The following is a 20,068-nucleotide window of genomic DNA, read 5'->3' as shown; positions in this document are numbered from 1 at the left end:
ACTGAGCACACAGGCTGTACCAGGCATTACAGATAAATGGTGGCAAAAGCAGATGCCACTCTCAGGGTTTGGGATTTATAATTTAGGAAAAGGGACAGGCATCAATCAAATAATCAAATAAGTAATTGCAAAAATACAGCTGTGATCAATGCTCTGAAGGAGAGGTCTATGGTACTACGAGAGCAGGACTCATCCAGGTAGGGCTTCTAGAAAGGTTCCCCTAGTCTGACAGTTGGGCTGGGATCCCAAGGTAAGAGGATGAGTAGGGGAGCATCCAAGAGAGATTCTTCATTCATTTATTCATTCTACTAATGGGTGCTTTATATATTATATCAATTCAATCTCCCAACAATTCTTTTATAGGTAAGAAAACTGAGACCTACACTAGAGTAGACAGAGCTAGAAATAGACAGAACCAGGTTTTGATAGCAGCTATTTCTGCCTCTACAGTCACTCCTGCTGCCCTAACTTTCTGCTGATCAATAGAGCTTTCAGGGAAACTCCACGTGGCGTGTGTGTAAGGAGTGTTGAGCCTGCGGTCAACCTTTAAAAACCCCAGCGTAGATGGTCAAATCCTGTCTTATCTCCACCTGCCTGTCCTTGGTCTCTTAGATTCCTGATGACTGGGTCCAAAAAATTTGAAGAGTAGTCAGAGGGAGAGCTTCCCTGCTGCTTTCAACTCCTTAATTGGCCAAGGCACCCCCTCCTATCCTTTGTCAACTCAAGGGTTTGGTGATCAACTACAGAGCCCAATGGAAGACATCCTGATGGGCCCGACTAGGGATTTGAATGCAAACAGATGCCAGGTGGGCAGCTTGAGTGAGGTGGATGGGATGAAGTTCAATGGGGAATGGAAACGATGTCATGACCAGAGCACTCCTGCCCCCGTCTAAAGGGGCCACTACCACCTAGCCTAGGCAGTGGTCGTCAGGACAGGATGAGGGCCCAGTGTTGCCATACCTTCTGAGTTTTTCAGAAGAGGGAAATTTTGATTTTTATGTAACATCTCTAGAGTTTTAAAATTTGGCAACCAATTAAAAATGTTTTTAAATGCTATGCCTGCCAAATAGGACAGATTTTCATACTATATCCTGTTTACAATGTCTGGTTTAGGCAAATGTGGTCTTCCTAGATTACTATAGGATTCACATCTCCAAAACTTATGGAAATCTGGGATTCCCCATCTGTGTTTCTAAAATGGGAAGAAAAGAAAAGATGTTGGGGGAGAGAACCATGTGCCAGGCACTCTACCTGTAGCATCTCATTTAATCCTCAGAACAGAACGGAAACATTCTACATGGGGAAACCTCAGGCCGAAGACACTGAGTGATTTATCCAGGGTCACAGAGGAAAAAAGGTAAAGCCTCCCAGGCCCTTTGGATCCAAAGCCCCATGCCAGTACAATAAGTCATGTCTAGTGATGTTATAAATACTAACCAAGCTCAGGACAACCTATGGAATTATCTTTTTTCCAAATGATAGTTCTTATTTCTGGAATAATGCTAAACTAAGTACCTAAAAATATTTGCAGTATTTTGCAGAGTGAATTTGGACTTGGAGTCTCCGGTCTTTGATAGAATGTGTCAAAAGCCTTGAAAGGGCCTTGGTCGTTCACCCTTACAGTCAAGGCCACTTTGCAGGCTTTTGTCTCATGAGGAGATGCATAAAGATATATATGTATGTCCAAGAATTTTGTCATTGTGCTATTTATGATAGAAGAAAGTTGGAAACAACCTAAATATTCAACAACATAGGGTTGGCTATATAAATTATGGTGTATTCTGGAAAGGGAATTTTATAGTTTCATTAAAAATTAAGTTGAAATACTTCTGTTGACATGGAATTCTTGTCAAGCAAAGAATAAATTATGAGCAATATGATCTCATTTTTGCAGAAACTAGGCATGCATAGAATTTGATCTATATATAAACATAAATATAAAAAGGTCTGGGAATATGGACAGATTATGGGAGTTTATTTCATTTTCTGTTTTGCTTGTCTGTATTTTATGAGGTTTTTTTGGTAATAAGTATGTATTATTTCTGTAATGAGTAAAAGTACCAATAAAAAAAACTTTGGAGGAAAAAAATGAGATCCTGAGACACACTGGCAAGGGAGTTCTTTGCTTCAGCCGAATGTCCCCCCAAAATCCTTCATATGATGTTCAAATACTTATCTTTTAAATGCCTACAAAGAAGCGGGCATCATACATCTTGGTATTTTTTTTCCCTTCAGAGCTGGGCTGGCGGATGTTCTAACTACCAACCCTAGACTAGGGCTCCGCATGCCAATCTTGTAATAAACGCAAGTGCAATTCACCAGCTCAATCCACAGCAAAACAGCATGGCAGGTCAGAGAACTCCAAGTGGATTTGGGGGGCTGAATGTAGGAGATGGAAGGAGCTGAATCTGGGGAGATGGATAGGAATCAGAACAAAGAGGGTCTGAGTGTCAACAAGATATGCTTAAACTCTATGCTGAAGGCAGCGGGGAGCCATCGATGGATATTGAGCAGGAGAGTGACACAGCAGGCCTGGGTTTTAGAAAACAAAAATCTTACCTTATGTACATCTCTTCCCGATTATTATCTTTGTAGAAATTCTAGATAAGGGAGGAAAAACAGTGATGAGGTTTTTTCTTTGCAGAGCCACAGGGGTGGAAGGCAATGTGATGAAGGTGAGAGGAAATTGCTATGTACTACCTGGGCGAGATGGGAGCAAGAAATTTACTTTCCTGAATGCATCAAACAGCTCATTCTGCCTTGAAAGTCACTTCCCTGATCCTTAGACTATAAAGGGACAGAGGAAGTATGTCAGCCATCACATCGGGGGGTGCAATCCAGCTATTGGCTGCACTGAGGGATGCCAAGATTGAGGCCGTTTACTTTGATGAAGTCTACTATGAAAGGCAGCCCAGCCTGATCTTTGAAAGCCCAGACCGTGCACTCAGGCAGAACTGAGTTGGAATCAGAGTAATAGCAATAGAGTAATAGTAATCACAACAGATCCCAGTGATGACAACAGATCATAACTTCTGATAGTGCAGAACTCTCAGAAGTTATGCTGAGATTCCACAGTCAAAAACATTTAAGCCTGGCAATACCTATTCCAGCTCAGGGCTCATGTAGGCCAGTAGTTGTCCTGGAATCCTGTGCATTTTAAAACAAGTCCTTACAGATTCTGAGCCAGGAGGTCGGGACCCCATCCTTGAGGCACACTTTGAGAAAACCCAGGTTTAATTCAATGCATCCATGTGCACCTGAGGCTCCGAGAGGGCGAGGTGATGTGTTCCAGAGCATAGTCAGTGGGTGGCAGAGCCATACTAGACCTCCAGACACACCCACCCCATCCTCTTCTTCTCCCTGATACCATGTTTAAGCCACACACCAAAATCTAGCAGAGTCTAACTGCTTATAGACCTGCCTGTCCCAACTTTCTCCCAGGTCAGATTCTGACAGTTGAAGGTCAGTTCCTTCAACCAACTTCTACCTCTCCAAAGAGAGAAACTGCTAAACTCCTGGAAAACCCCTCTTCCTGGTGCTCTTTATGTAAATTGGGCCTTGTGGAGTCATTAGCAATGAATTCCTTTCTGCTGTAATCAGGAGTTTTAAACTCCCCTTAGCATTTCAGAAAATCAATGGCAATATCTGGGCTGCTTAAAAAGAGTCCACTTAGGGAACCTAGAAAAATGCTACAGATGAACCGGTTTGCAGGGCAGACATTGAGGAGACACAGATGTAGAGAACAAACGTATGGACACCAAGCGGGGAAAGTGGCAGGGGGTGGTGGTGGTGGTGTGATGAATTGGGAGATTGGGATTGACATGTATACACTAATATGTATAAAATGGATCACTAATGAGAACCTGCTGTATAAAAAAATAAAATTCAAAAAAATAAATAATAATACACTTTAACATAATGTTGCTGAATTGTAATGACTTCAGCATTCATTACAGATATGTTAGTCATTTTCAAATCACTGAAGAGGAAGTGTATTTTAACTATAGAATTTTAAAAAAAAAGAGTCCACTTAGGGTAAACAGAAGACACACAACAGAACTATGGGGACAGGATTTATATTTCTGGAACACTGGCAATGGCAGGGGGGATTGATGTGATAGATGTCACATGGTCTTTTGGTCAACTTTATTCATTTTAACCACTTTAGGGTGGGCTGGCATGGTGAGTATGAAGCACTGTGGCTGCTATTAGCTGTCTCATAACCACATCACAGTACATCTGAAGGGAGACTATTTGGGAGCTGGCCAATGGCAGGTCGTGTGGTACAGGGGTGAAGAGTCTGGGTTTGGGACTAGCTGCTCTGGTTAGCCTATCCCATAGTCATTTTCTATAAATACTAGTTATCAGTATTAACTTCGTTCTGTAAGAGAAGGAAACAAACACACAGTGAGCATTTAACCATGGGTCAGGACTGCGCAACCTATGAAATAGGTACTATTATTTTCACCATGGAACAGATAAGAAAACTAAACCTTCAGAAAACTTTCTTGACTTGCGTAGTCTATTAATTATCAGAGGTAGGATGAGAACCCATAGCTTATATGACTCTAAAACTCATACTCTTAACTTCTTTATACTGCCACCTTCCTTCTTTGTGTGTTAAATGCTAAAGGAAATACTGTCATCCCCTGACAGCTGCAGGGGATTGGTCCCAGGACCCCCACAGACACCAAAGTCTGAGAATGCTCAAGTGCCTTAAATACAATGGCGTAGAATTTGCATATAACCTACGCACATCCATATACTTTAAATCACCTCTAGATTACTTATAATTGCTTAAACAATGTAAATGCTATGTAAAGAGCTGTAAATCCAATGTAAATGTTATGTAAATAGTGGCCAGCATGAGGCAAATTCAAGTTTTGCTTTTTGGAACTTTGTGGAATTTTTTTTCCTGATTATTTTCAATCTCTAGTTGGATCAGCAAATGCCGAACCCTTGGATAGGGAGAGCCAACTATAGTCATTCCCATTTCATATGTATGATAAACTGAGGCACAGGGAACGTGAAATGATTGACTTCAAGACGCAGAGCTAGCGGATGTCAGGGCAAGGACACTCTCACGTTTGTCTGACTTTTAAAGCCCTTAGTGCTGCTTCCCTATCCAGAGCCATAGTGGAACCCAAGGCCAGACCTGCTCCCAAGACTCCGATCTGACCCAAAATGGGGAGAGCCGCGCACATACCAGCAGGTTCACAGTGCAGCTCATGCGGTTGTCTTTGCTCTCGTCCGTCATCACGCCCCGGTAATCCAGCAGCTTCTCCAGGAGGCCTTTGACCAGGTTCACAAAGTTCTCCACGGACTTGGAGATAGTTGGGTGTTCTGCAGCACACTCCATCAGGCTGTGGCACAGACGGGAGGGCTGTGAGCTCGAGGCCAAGGGAGAAAGACCGTGCTCGGGGTCGGGGGTTGGGGGCGGGGCGGCGAGTCGGGGGCGGGGCTCGGGAAGGGTGGAGAACAAGCCAAACAAACCGGTGTATCCAAGTTCCCCTGGTTCATTGGCTCATTTTGTTCCTTTATTCAATCACTTAACTCATTTATACACTTATTTGCCCATATGGTGTAGAAAGTAACTTTTTCCCCACCATCAAAATGAGTAAAAATAAAAATAAATTTCTAGTGCAGGCAATGGTGTGAAGAAATGGTCACCTTTACAGACCCCACATTGGGAGTAAATCAGTACAACTTTTTGGGGCAGCAATTTTCACAATATCTGTAAAAATTGTAAAAGTACATATCCTTTGATCCAATAATTCTACTTTGGGGAATCTATTTTACAGAGATAATCCCAGAAGTATGTAAGGATATATTTACAGTACGTACAAATTGTGTCTAATAGTGAAATAGTTAGAACTATCTTAAATGTCCAATTAAAGCATATTCACAAAATGTGACTCTATGAAGTCATTAAAAAGTATGAGATCAATGTTTTGAAACAAAAAGCTCTGTAAAATGTATAGTTGAGAAAAGTGAGTCTCAGAACAATACTTATGTTCTATTTAACCAACTCACAAAGAACCTACCACGTCCCAGGCATTATTCTAAACGTCTTACAAATTTTACCTCATTTAATCTCCCATCACAGTCTTATGAAATAAGATGTTTGCAGATGGGGAAATTAATGCACAGAGAGGTCAACTAACTTGTCCAAGGTCACACAGTTGGTAAATAACAACAGTCTGGCTCCAGCATCTGCTCTCAACCACCAAATGCTATATGTGAGTGAAAGTTCATGTTTACTTTTTTAAATTTTTATTTATTTATTTATTTTTGGCAGTGTTGGGTCTTCATTGCTGCACGCGGGCTTTCTCTAGTTGTGGCGAGCAGGGGCTTCTCTTGTTGTGGAGCACAGGCTCTAGGCGAGCAGGCTTCAGTAGCTGTGGCTCGCGGGCTCTAGAGCACAGGCTGAGTAGTTGCTCCACGGCATGTGGGATCTTCCCGGACCAAGGATCGAACCCGTGTCCCCTGCATTGGCAGGCGGATTCTTAACCACTGCACCGCCAGGGAAGTCCCTGTGTGTCTACTTTTATGTGTCTCTGTGTGTTTATGAATGTGACAGATATGGTCAGGAAGGATAAACACCAAACTAAATGCATGTTGCTTCTGACAAGGGGTCTAGGTGGGGGAATAGAGGAGGACAATGTTCATTTTTCAACTGAAATGTGCATATAGTATGAACAATTTACATCTGTTGTAATAATAATATTCTAAATTTTAAAAACAAAAATTAAAATAGTGACATTCCTTAAGTACTTATCAGTTGCTAGGGCACTATTCCAGGCATTGTGTAGGGTGGGGATGGGGAGAAAGATATTAAAAAAAAAAAAAAGAAATATAAAAAGAATCATGCCTGCCCTCAAGCAGCCCACAGGAAAGGTAGGGAGAGACAGATGGAGTAAAATTTTGGTTAGTGACTACTTGTTAATCACTTATTCTCCACCAGACGTTGTCTAATCACTTTTTCTAAAGAAATGATCACAGTCATTCTGGTAAGTAAAAATTATTCCCCTCATTTTGCAGATGAGGTAATCAAGGCCCAGAGAAGTTAAATGTCCTTCCCAGCATCATTCCGATAGTCAGTGGTGACCTTGGGAATCAAGACGATCAAGGGTCAGTATTTTCCGCAGAGAAACATTGTGGTGTGTTCCCAAGCATCTTGAGTAGACAAGCATTTCCCAGGCTACGTCTGTTTCTGCCTACTCTGTCCACAGCAGTTATAGCAGTTTATAAGTCCCAAGAGCTCCTAAGAGGCGGGAGGTGAGGAAGGCAAGGACTCTGGAGGGTCATTCTGCCCAGAAGCCAAGCCATGCTGCAAGGACGCGATGTCTCAAACTGTGGCTGTGATCAGACAAATCCGTCTTCGCCATGGGAGAAGCACCTGTTCCCGGCTCTCAAGGAGAGGTGGAAATTGCCCTGTGATTTAGGCCTGTCTGGCTCAGTCATCAGCTGTGCCTAACTCCTTCTGGGATGGTCACTTCCAGCCTTGCTTTCCGTCTTAACGACAATGCAATGAAACTTTGTCCCAGTGTTTGGGGTGTGATTTCTCACAGCCTCCCAGGTAGAAGGCATCTGAGGGCCTGAGCATGGCCAGACCAGTGGCTCTCTGCCCTGGTCGCATGGTAGAATCACAAGGGGAGCTTTTCCAAAGCTCAATCTCCACTCTAGGTCAATGTCTTTGTATCTTTGGGGATGGGAGCCAGGAAGCAGTATTTTATTTTTTCAGTTCTCCAGGTGATTCCAATGTACAGCCAATACTAAGAACAGTTGGCTTTGTCTGCTGCTTTGCAGACTTCAGTGTGCTTGGGAATCACCTGGGCACTGCGTTCATTGATTCTGATTCAGCGGGTTTGGGGTAAGGCCTGAGATTCTACATTTTAACAAGCTCCCAGGTGATGCTATATGGTTGGTCCTTTAAGAAGCAAGTGTTTAGAAAAACAAAGTCTTGGCTTTCTTAATCTATTTTTTAGCCATAAGGTAAGAAAAGTGCTCATATGGTCTAGGGTTGGAGAGGTAGATGGGCAGATTGGTTTGAAATCACCCATCCGTCCACCATCTATCTATCTATCTATCTGTCTGTGCACTCAACATGTACTCTTCTGGGAACTAGGGATTCAGAGATCTCAGAACTAGCAATTCACTGACCTCCAGGAGTTCACCGTCTAGCAGTGGAAGTGGATATAGAAATAAAAACTAACTGTAATACATGATACTATCATTTATTGAGTACCTGTGTTCCAGATGTTGTGCTAAGCTGGTTTTACTGATTATCTTGTTTAACACTCACATAATCTTCTTGAGGTAGGCATTGTTATCACCCTCAATTTGTAGGCTAGGCTCGAGGCCCATGGGGCTGAGTTCTAATCTCCATCCTGCCAAACTGCCAAGGTCCTCTCCTTTGAGCCCAAAAATGGAATGGAAGTGGCAATGATAGAGTTAGGAGACTCTCGAAGTGATGCAATAGTCCCTCACTCGGTGGAAGGAGGGATGGCAGAACACGGGCCACTCCGCATCTATGCTCCTGCCTTGGTGGGGGCTGGAGGGAGCTCACACCTCCTTCGAATAGACCTGCATTCAGTATGGGAGGCCTTCAGAGGGAGAGAGCCCTGACCCACACCTTTGTCAGTGCTTATGGATCTGGACTTTTCATTTATTCCTTTAAAAACTATGTATTGTGTGCTTCTTATGACAGGTCCCCTCTCAACTGAACTGGTCTGAGGGGGATCTGGGCCCCAGAATGCACCTTCTCTGTCCCTTTCAGGCTTCCAGCCCCCATGCCACTTTTAGAAATATTCCCAGGCAGATGAAATACAGGAGGGTAGAATGTGTCTCATTACTCCATTCAGTATGGGACTCTCACTTTAAGACAGATGTGGACTAATGCGAGTGGGCTCCAAGGAGAGCTCTAAGGATGGGGAGGGGCGGGATGCTGTGTAAGGCTGTGCACTGCATGAGAGCACATGAATACTGAAATGCAGCACCACTTCATGCCCTAACCCTTGCGCCTCGATGCAGGGCTTCAGCTGCCACCAGAAGGGAAGCCCTGCTCGATTCAAAAAAACACCATCCAGTTACCAAGCCATGTGCCCACAGAACTGTGTCTGCCCAGAGTGGGCCCTATGTATCAGTGGAGGCCCTGAATGAGGGGCTGGGAAGAAGGGTTAGAGGAGCTGAGGTTCACTAGTCTGGAAGAGGAATGATAGGTAAGCTCATGGCTTCAAATAATCACATCGCTATCCACCTGACCAATGATGATAATAACTACTATTTCCAGATTACCTACAAGGTGTCACAAGCTGTGCTAAGCACTTTTCATGATGTGTCTTGTTTCTTCTCAATAAAAACTCTAGGAGTTGGATGGTATTTTTATCCCCAATTTGCAGATAAGGAAACTGAGGCTCAGAAAGTCAAAAGGAAGGAAGGTGCAGGGACTTGGCCCCTGGATGTCCTGATGGGGTCCTGATTCTTCAGGCTGGGCTTGGTTAGTTTGGCAAAAATCATCCACGCCTCTGTTTCAGGAGGAAAATAATGAGCTGTGTTTTAATTTCCTTGACCTCTAAGGACTCCTTTTATAAATAATCGCTCAGGAAGGATTTGAAAATCCGGCTGATCATCTGAAGACTGGCCGCAGGGCCCCATCCGCTTATAAAAATGGAAACTGCCAGCGCCAGCCCTGGTCTCACTTCTGGTCAATATTTAGATGCTTCCTTTCTTGCGCTTTAAGAAAAACATTAACTCAGGCACAATGTCATCTCCCCACTGGACAATCAGTCTCGATACCTACCCCGAGGAGCAGATTGATGGGTTGCTCCGCTAGCCCAGCGGCCTTTGCTTTCTAGGTGTTTAGTGATGGCTGTGCACAGTGACAGGAGGGGGCGAGGGCAGCTGGGACGGTGCTGCCTGGGACTCAACTCTGTCCACGGGGCTCTGCCCGCTGGGCAGGGGAGAGAGGGTCATTGTGAGGGTCAGAGAAAGACCTTCAGTCTGCTTTTGTTGTTAAAGTTACAATATTCCAAGAGGACTGGGGAAAGAATTCAAGATCAGATATATATCAGAGAATCATACAAATCAGGGAATCTACAATTAAGAGGGAATTTGGGGGCTTCCCTGGTGGTGCAGTGGTTGAGAGTCCGCCTGCCGATGCAGGGGACACGGGTTCGTGCCCCGGTCCGGGAAGATCCCACATGCCGCGGAGCGGCTGGGCCCGTGAGCCATGGCCGCTGGGCCTGCGTGTCCAGAGCCTGTGCTCCGCAACGGGAGAGGTCACAACAGTGAGAGGCCCGCGTACCGCAAAAAAAAAAAAAAGAGGGAATTTGGGATGTATGAGTCACATTCCTGAACCTTGGGAGAAGTCCTCACTCTTATCATGGTGTCAGAGATAGAAACTGGGCGTTAGGTGAGGGATCAAAGGACATTTCCTGAGCTTCTACCTGCTGTGTGCACATGTTTTATAGTTATTCACTCTTCAGTGTAACCACAGGAGGCTTATTATCCCCATTTTACAGATGGGCACACTGAAGCCAACGATGGTGCATGATTGGTCCAAAGTTGTGCAGCTGCTAAGTGCTGGAATCAAGATGGAAATCCAGTGACTTCCTCCAACGATACACTAATGGCCAATAGGCACATGAAAAGATACTCAACATCATTAGCCATGTAGGAAATGCAAACTGAAGTGACAATGAGATTTCATTTCACACTGATTATAGGATGGCTATAATCAGTAAGATGGATACTAACAAGTGCTCAGAAGGATGTGGAGAAATTGGAACCCTTGTACATTGCTGGTAGGAAGGTAACTGGTATAGTCACTTTGGAAAACAGTCTGATGGTTCCTCAAAAGGTTACATACAGAGTTGCCATATGACCCAGCCATTCCACTCCTAGTTATACACCCAAGAGGACTGTAAACATGTGTCCACACAAAAATGTGTATATGAACGCTCAAAGTCGCATCATTCCTGATAGCCCCAAATGGAGACAGTCTAAAAATCCAACCGCTGATGAATGAATAAACAAAATGGGGTGTTTCCAAACAGTGAAATATTATTCGGCAATAAAAAGAAGTGAAATACTGACACGTGTTACAGCATGGGTGAACCCTGAGAACATGTTATGAGAAAGAAGCCAGTCACAAAGGACCATGTATCGTATGATTCTATTTGTATGTAATGTCCAGAATAGACACATCCATAGAAACCCCAGAGAAGGGGAGGGGATGATGGCTAAGGGGTATGGGCTTTCTTTCGGGAGGTAACAAAAATGTTCTACAATTGACTGTGGTAATGGTTGCACAGCTCTGCGAATATACTGAAAGCCATTGAATTGTACACTTTAGGTAAACTATATGGTATGTGAATTACATCTCAATGAGCTGTTAAAACAACACAGTGTCCTGAGTCCAAGGCCAGTGCTCCTGGGTGCTACCCACTGCCCACTGCCTCACCAGGCCTGTGCGCTGGAGTCCAGCAGAGCTGGGTTCAGTCCCAGCTTGTCCACTTGACTAGCTTGGCCTAGTTTCCTCGGACAAGACATTTCCCTGAGCTTTGGGGGCCACCTATGTGAAATGGGATCAAACAGAGAAAACGCAACTAAATGAGACAATACAGGGAGAGCACTTAGTGTGGTTTCCATAAATGTTGGTTGTGACCAATATCTGTCAAAGATTGAGAAAGAACAAAGGAAAAGACAGCAAAAATTATTCCACAGCTAAGAGATAACAAGAGTGAACATTTTGGTGGATTATTTCCCTCTCCAACACAGCAAAGTTTCTTTTTATCGGACCCGTCCCATCGATATCAAAGAAACAGCCACTGCAGAGAGAGATGTGAGATTTCTTCCAAAAATGGAGCCTCTCCCATACCCATGAGCCTATCTCCAGGGGAGGACAGAGCCACTGGAGCCCCCTGGAGTCCTAAGCCCTCCGGCCTCGGGCCCACCTTCCCGGCTCCTCCCATGCTGGGCACTGAACTTACATCGACTCCAGCAGCTGCATGTACTGCTCGTCCCCTCGGCCCCCTTCCACCTCGTGGTCCAGCTTGAGGATGATTTCATTTTCAAACTGAAGAAGCAGGAGATGAAAATCAACTATAACATTAGAAGGCTGAATACTGAAATTAGTCAATTCATTTTTTTAACCAAAGCTTAGGGAGCATATATCATCTCCCAGGTTCAGTGCTGAGCACTGGGAATGCAAAATGGAACAGGATACTACATTTGCCTTTTAGCAGTTCCCGGAGAGTGGAGAAGAGCCATAGATGGTAAGTGCTGGAGCAGAGAGATGGGCATAGGAGAGAGAGAGAGAGGAGAGTCTACAGGGAAGGCTCACAGCCCATGTCATTTGACCTTGTTCTCAAGTTTATCTTGAAATTTTGCAGGAGAATGGAAAGAGAAAGGGCATTCCTAGCAGAGGGTATAACATGTGCAAAGGCACTGAGGGATGTGACAGAGCACTGATCTTCAGAGAATGGCATGTTGTCATGAACAGCTATTATTTCTGCCTGCCTAGCATTCCTTTCACTATACTTTGGTAATCACATCAACCCTAATTTCAGTTTGTGAGACTCAGGTGGGCTGACCATCCCTCCCTAGCTCTAGGTGTGGGTACATGACACAGGCCAAGCTCCTGATCAGTATCTTTCATTATCCAGACCCTACAATTAAGGCCCAGATCATTCCAGTGAGACTGAAATCTGAGGTTTTGTGGACACTCTTAGGAAAAAGCAGTCTTTCTGCTTAACTTGAAGATGGACGGTTTTAAGCCCGGGGCTGCTGGAGAGGACCACAATGAAAGAGGCTGCCTGAGAATGATACCAATGTAGTGGGAAACAGAGAGGAAGGGATGGAGAGAGACTGAGACCTGGTGCCATTTTTGAGCTCCTGAATCCAGCCATAACTGAAGCTGTCATATTTATATGAATTAATGCCTCAGAGAGTCAAGTCTGGTGACAACTGTAATGGTCAGAGATCAGACTAGCTAAGTGACCTGAAAGTAAGTATGCACCTACACAGCAAATCTTGTAACACTAAAGCCAGAGAGTATTTTGTCTTCCTACTTTCAATGTCAAGAAGCATTTCACCCAGTTGAGTTCAACATTCTGAAGAGCCATTTGTTGTCTCTCTTACATGGCTGTAATGCACAAATGGTTTGTATACTGTTTTAATATCATGCCTTGATGAGTCCATCCAAATCATGCAGTCCACCCATCTCCCTTCTTACCAGTAGATAAGAAACTGGCACTTAGAGAAGGGAGGGAGGTTCTTGGCAAAGCTCAACAAGGTCCAGGGAGCCCTTGGGCGCTCCTGGATCCTAACTCAGCCCCTTTACCCTCAGTCCTCACAATAACTCCATGAGGTCTGGAAGTCAAGGATCACCTTTAAATGCTATAATGCATGAAAAACAGCCAGTCCCGGCTTGGCACCACCCTCAGTAAGTGTCAGTTATTATTACAGATGAAACAGAGGTCCAGAGAGTTTAAGTGGCTTGTCTGAAGTCTCAGATGCATGGCAGAGACATTCTGGCAGGCTCTTTCCAGTGCACAAAGGATCAAGCCCAGTCGAGTTGGCTGGAATCTTTCGGTGACGGAAGGCAGAGACCAGATTCACTCTCCCTCTGCTTCACATATCATCCGTGGGGCCGTTGTTCCCTCACGTTTGTGGGCTAAGGGCCAAAGGTAAGGACCAGAAGCTTGTGCTGATACAGCTTGTGCTGAGAGAGAATTTCCTGTGAGTTTCCACGGTTGAGGAAGATTTATGGAAGGAGATACACAGGCCTGGAAAGACGGGTAGGATTGTGATAAATAGGAAAAGGAAAGGCATTCTATGTGCGTGTGTGTCGGGGGGGCGGATGGACTGAGCAAAGGTGTGGAGCTTGGAATGTGGAGAAAAATGAGGAGAGCGTTCAGCTGGAGCAGCGAGTTCAAGCAAGAAAGGATGGAAATCAGAACGGAGACCTAGACAGAGGCCAATATGGCGAGGGTCTGGGCTGCCACTCTACACGTGAATCATGCCCCTTACGTGATGCATTTTGTTAAACATGTCAAGCGTCATCCAAAGTCGGGGACTGGGGGCTAGCATGATTAGACATGTGTACTGTGTCAAGCCTAGGGCAGGAAGAAATATAGCCAAGGGACTACAAGAGTAGGTGCTGACGTTAGGCCACGGTTGGGGGAAATAAGCACTGGCTTTAAATGTCTCCTCCATCCCCTCCACCATCTTGGGAAAGCTAGTAGGTCTTTCTAATCCTCAGTGTCATAGTTTATATCAGGGCTCAGTAGACATTTTCTTTAAGGGCCAGATAGTAAATATTTTAGGCGTCGTGGGTCAGTCTCTGACACAACAACTCACCTCTGCTGTTACAGCACCAAAACAGCCGTAGCCAATACAAAAACAAATTGGCGTGACTCCAGTCCAGTAAAACTTTATTTACAAAAACAGGTGGCAGGACAGATTCGGCCTGGGGCCATAGTTTGTTGATCCTGATCAGTATTATAGGAATAACAGTGGTACCTACCTCATGGGGTAGTTAGGAGGGCTGGGGAAATTTTATTTATAAAGCACTAGGGGAGTGCGTAGGCTCAAGTATGCCCTGGGTTTGCTTGTCATTTTATGATTGCTGCTAATGTTATTGTTATTACTGCTGAATGTTACTGGAAAGCAGTTCTGGGGGGAGAAAACCAGCTTTTTTGTCTAAATTGTTCAATGGTAAATGCTGGCACGATTCTTCCTCATGAGATGAACTTTCCTTTAGAGCCAAGAAGTGGATGGGCTAAATAAGCACTTGTCTCGGGGTCACAAAAGAGCCCACAGGGAGGGAAATTACAGGGTTCCAGGAATGTGCAGAGCTGATGACGCCTGCCATGCCTGAACCCTCCGGAGTGGGTTAGAGAGGGAAGGCCTCGGTCAAGCACGTCCCAGGGTAGGCTCTGGCCCTTTGGGCTGCTGGGGCCAGTGCTGTGCTCTGCTCACGAGTGGCTATGACCACAGGCTTTGACAAAAAACAGACTTAGTTTGAGTCGTGCTTTGACTGTTTTCCCCACCACGTGATGCTGGGCAAGTTAATAAGCCTTTCTGAGGCTCAGTTTTCTCATCTATTAAATGGAAATTTAAAACAGCACCGACTTTATAGTGCTGGGGCGAGAAGTTAATGGGAAAACACATGTGAAAGGCCTGGCCTGGCGCTTAGCACACAGTAAGTGCTTCATATGTGTGAGCAATCATCACCATGACGTTGTTGACACTGTCCCCTTCCCTGGCATCGTATGACATTGTTGACACTGTCCCCTTCACTGGCATCGTATTACATTGTTGACACTGTCCCCTTCACTGGCATCGTATGACATTGTTGACACTGTCCCCTTCACTGGCATCGTATGACATTGTTGACACTGTCCCCTTCACTGGCATCGTATGACATTGTTGACACTGTCCCCTTCACTGGCATCGTATGACATTGTTGACACTGTCCCCTTCACTGGCATCAGATGACATTGTTGACACTGTCCCCTTCCCTGGCATCGTATGACATTGTTGACACTGTCCCCTTCCCTGGCATCGGATGACATTGTTGACACTGTCCCCTTCCCTGGCATCGTATGACATTGTTGACACTGTCCCCTTCACTGGCATCGGATGACGTTGTTGACACTGTCCCCTTCACTGGCATCGGATGACGTTGTTGACACTGTCCCCTTCACTGGCATCGTATGACGTTGTTGACACTGTCCCCTTCACTGGCATCGTATGACATTGTTGACACTGTCCCCTTCACTGGCATCGTATGACATTGTTGACACTGTCCCCTTCACTGGCATCGTATGACATTGTTGACACTGTCCCCTTCACTGGCATCGTATGACATTGTTGACACTGTCCCCTTCACTGGCATCGGATGACATTGTTGACACTGTCCCCTTCACTGGCATCGTATGACATTGTTGACACTGTCCCCTTCACTGGCATCGTATGACATTGTTGACACTGTCCCCTTCACTGGCATCGTATGACATTGTTGACGCTGTCCCCTTCACTGGCATCGTATGACATTGTTGACGCTGTCCCCTTCACTGGCATCGTATGACATTGTTGACGCTGTCCCCTTCACTGGCATCGTATGACATTGTTGACGCTGTCCCCTTCACTGGCATCGTATGACATTGTTGACACTGTCCCCTTCCCTGGCATCGTATGACATTGTTGACACTGTCCCCTTCACTGGCATCGGATGACATTGTTGTCACTGTCCCCTTCCCTGGCATCGTATGACATTGTTGACACTGTCCCCTTCACTGGCATCGTATGATGTTGTTGACACTGTCCCCTTCACTGGCATCGTATGACATTGTTGACACTGTCCTCTTCACTGGCATCGTATGACATTGTTGACACTGTCCCCTTCACTGGCATCGTATGACATTGTTGACACTGTCCCCTTCACTGGCATCGTATGACATTGTTGACACTGTCCCCTTCACTGGCATCGTATGACATTGTTGACACTGTCCCCTTCACTGGCATCGTATGACATTGTTGACACTGTCCCCTTCCCTGGCATCGTATGACATTGTTGACACTGTCCCCTTCACTGGCATCGTATTACATTGTTGACGCTGTCCCCTTCCCTGGCATCGTATGACATTGTTGACGCTGTCCCCTTCCCTGGCATCGTATGACATTGTTGACGCTGTCCCCTTCACTGGCATCGTATGACATTGTTGACGCTGTCCCCTTCACTGGCATCGTATGACATTGTTGACGCTGTCCTCTTCACTGGCATCGTATTACATTGTTGACACTGTCCCCTTCACTGGCATCGTATGACATTGTTGACACTGTCCTCTTCACTGGCATCATATTACATTGTTGACACTGTCCCCTTCACTGGCATCGTATGACATTGTTGACACTGTCCCCTTCACTGGCATCGTATTACATTGTTGACACTGTCCTCTTCCCTGGCATCGTATTACAACAGTCAAGGGAAATGGATATCATCAGCCTCATTCATAAATCAGGAAACAGGCAAAGTGGGACCTTTGTCTTGGGTTTCAAAGGATGGATGGGCTTGACTTAGGGTGCTCCCAAGGGTCCCACACACTCCCAAACATACACTACGTTACGTCAGCATGACAGGCCTTACCCCCCAACACTGTCACTAAGCAGAGCTTAGGGCGCAGCTCTGGCTTCTCCAAATTAATCCCATTTCATCCACACTACAAGACTGCATCACATCACTGACTCCTTCCCCAACCCCTGCAAGATGGATATTTGTTAAGGAGCATCCTCAGGTTACTTTCACGGAAGTTACATGCCGCAGGGCCCAATAGCCACCTTAAACACTCAGGAAAATGGGGGTGAGCTCTAGGAGTCCAGACCTCCTGCTGCAGCAGAATGACATCACGTGGGCCTCACATTTACATCATGCCTTCCCTGCACTGTTTCCTCTGCCTCTCTTGACTCCTTTAGAACCTCTTGGCTATTTTCATCATCTTGTTTGCCTAGAACATTTCTTTGATAGGAGCCGGGCCCCTCCGAAGTGTGAAATTTAGGGATCAAGAGCTCTTCCTCAGCTACCTTCAAAGGTAAAGTGCTGGGCTTCCCTGGTGGCGCAGTGGTTGAGAATCTGCCTGCCAATGCAGGGGACATGGGTTCGAGCCCTGGTCTGGGAAGATCCCACATGCCGCGGAGCAGCTGGCCCCATGAGCCACAATTACTGAGCCTGCGTGTCTGGAGCCTGTGCTCCGCAACAAGAGAGGCCGCGATAGTGAGAGGCCCACGCACCGCGATGAGGAGTGGCCCCCACTTGCCGCAACTAGAGAAAGCCCTCGCACAGAAACGAAGACCCAACACAGTCAAAAATAAATTAAAAAATAAATAAAATTTAAAAAAAAAAAGGCAAAATTCCTTTAAAAAAAAAAAAGGTAAAGTGCTGACTATGACACGGGAGGGGGCAGAGATAGTGTGACAGGCCAGGATGGCAGAGAGATAACAAAGATGGAACTGGCACCAGTAAGTCAGCCTGTGGTCTCCTTTGTTAACTAAATGCTGGTTGTCCTGGGGTGGGTGGAAGCCGACATGGGAGGAAGCTGGAGGAGATAGTGTCATGTGAGGAGGGATGCCGATGCAAGTTGGTGCAGCTTCCTAATTTTCTTTGAGTTATCTCATCTCTTCCTGTTTCATTTCATCACCCATGGAGCTTGAGTCTGGGAACCTATGATGGTATTATGATACACATTTTATGGATGAAAAACTGAGACTGAGAAAGGTTAACTAGCCTACCCAAATTTATTCAGCTCATAAGCAGCAAGTCTATCTGACTCCAAAGCACAGTGTCCAGAAGACAGTAGGTGCTCAGTACATATTTAGTGAATTGATTTGCACTTTTCCACATTATGTTCTAAGCCATTTGAATCACCAATTCACTCCATGCCAACACTCAGTCTCAGTGGAATCTGCCAAACTGATATCTTTGTCCATTAATTCATTCAACAAGCAATTATTGAGTTCCTGCTGTGTTCCAGGCACTGTTTTAAGTGCTGCTGTCAAATGCTATTATCTCTTCCTTCTCTGAGAAAGGGATTCTCTCTGGATCTCCTGCCTGCTGAGAGCTCAGACCCTCCTGCTGATTGGTACCTAATCCTGTTCTACAACCTGCCTCACAGGTAACCCCCCTACTTCCTCTCTACATCCCAGGACCTCCCTTCCTTCCCACCAACATCATCTAGAAAGCCCACAGTCCCTCCCTCCACAAAGACTTGGCCAGCAAGACAGCTGGTCTACCCAGCCTCCTATGGGGTTACTCAGGCAGTGGTCAGCCACCCTCATTATCCTACATTATAAAAACATTTACTGGAATGTTCCTCTCTGTACCAAGGCAGTGGTGGGATGGAGGTCTAAATGCCTCCATTCATACTGAGAACGTTGACATGGTTCACGTCACATTCACGTCAGGCACTTGACAGGTGCTGGGAGTTCAGGCCTGAGGGAACCGCTTTGGCCCTCAAAGAGAAGCTCACAGTCTTGTGATGGAGGCAGACCTATAAGCAGGTTGTCATGCTATGGGGCACAGGTGACATGCCTGAGCTCCACGCAGGTAGGACTAGATGCATTTCACTTTAACTGGGGCATGGCCACGCCAGCCACAGCGTGGCCAACTCAAGGCCCCTCTTGCTGTCCACAGCCCCACCACGGGAATCATGGAGTGTACCAGGGACATGAAATCCAGTCCCAGTTAAAGACAGAGACCGTCTGGGGTGAAGTGATGTACTCCTGAGGGGCAACGGCTGTCAGTCAAATGCATCAGGCATTTAATTGGGGCTAGAGGGGGAGGGAGGTAAATCTGGTGATGAGGTTGCATAAGAAACTTATAGCAGAGAGACTGCCCTGGAGCCTCCTTCTCCCCACCCCAGCCACTCAGAGTCTACCCTCTTCCTGTCCCAGTTCCGTCCATGCTCATCCTGCTGGAACAAATCTTAGTCTCTTGCATCCAGATGTTCCACTGCCCCAAGAAGCAGGAAAGGCTTTCCCAAAATGTGAGGCCTCAGCTGAAGGATGACTAGGATTCTTCAGGCAAAGAAATCAAAGGAAGAGCCCAGCAAAGGGATGACAGCAAAGGAACTACAAGACATTGGGTATCAGGCCAGAGGGCCTGGTGTGAGCCAGGAGCAAAGGCCCTGCTAAGTTCTCCTGTGAGCTCTGCTATTTCCATTAAAACCCACATTTTAGAAAGGGAACCCTGTCATCTTCTGGGCATGTGGTTCTTCCCTTATCTCATTGTTTGGCATCGTGCACTAATACCAGCTTGCACACGAGGCCTGCTGGGTCTCAAACCCCAGTTCTGCGGTTCATTCTGGATCTGGCCATCAGGGCAGCTTGGGGCTCATGGGGGCCATGCTTCCTCCCTTTCCTGGGGACACCGTCCATGGCTGCTTACTCCGAACCAAGCGGTAACACCTGGGTCTGCTCATCCCACAGCTGGGCTCCCACCAAGCATGCAGCTTGCGTTCACGTGGGAAGCTGCCGCACTAGTCAGCCTGACTGTCCCATCCCTTTT

General features: G+C 45.9%; 1 protein-coding gene across 2 annotated transcripts in view; it reads right to left on the bottom strand.

The window, feature by feature from the left end:
* The window catches only part of DOCK2 (dedicator of cytokinesis 2), a 406,045-nt gene that overhangs the window by 40,574 nt on the left and 345,403 nt on the right, over positions 1–20,068 (bottom strand). For both annotated transcript variants that reach the window (XM_022595138.2, XM_022595139.3), the window contains exons 34-36: positions 11,994–12,079; positions 5,207–5,363; positions 2,560–2,600 (exon numbers count right to left, since the gene is read on the bottom strand). In XM_022595138.2, coding sequence (XP_022450846.1) covers positions 2,560–2,600; positions 5,207–5,363; positions 11,994–12,079 — 284 coding nt within the window. The remainder of the gene's footprint in view (positions 1–2,559; positions 2,601–5,206; positions 5,364–11,993; positions 12,080–20,068) is intronic.

This window comes from Delphinapterus leucas, chromosome 3 (assembly GCF_059928025.1).
Source record: "Delphinapterus leucas isolate spDelLeu-1000000601 "Yukka" chromosome 3, BTC_Dleu_Yukka2, whole genome shotgun sequence".
Taxonomy (NCBI): Eukaryota; Metazoa; Chordata; class Mammalia; order Artiodactyla; family Monodontidae; genus Delphinapterus; species Delphinapterus leucas.
This window is presented reverse-complemented; position numbering and strand designations above follow the sequence as displayed.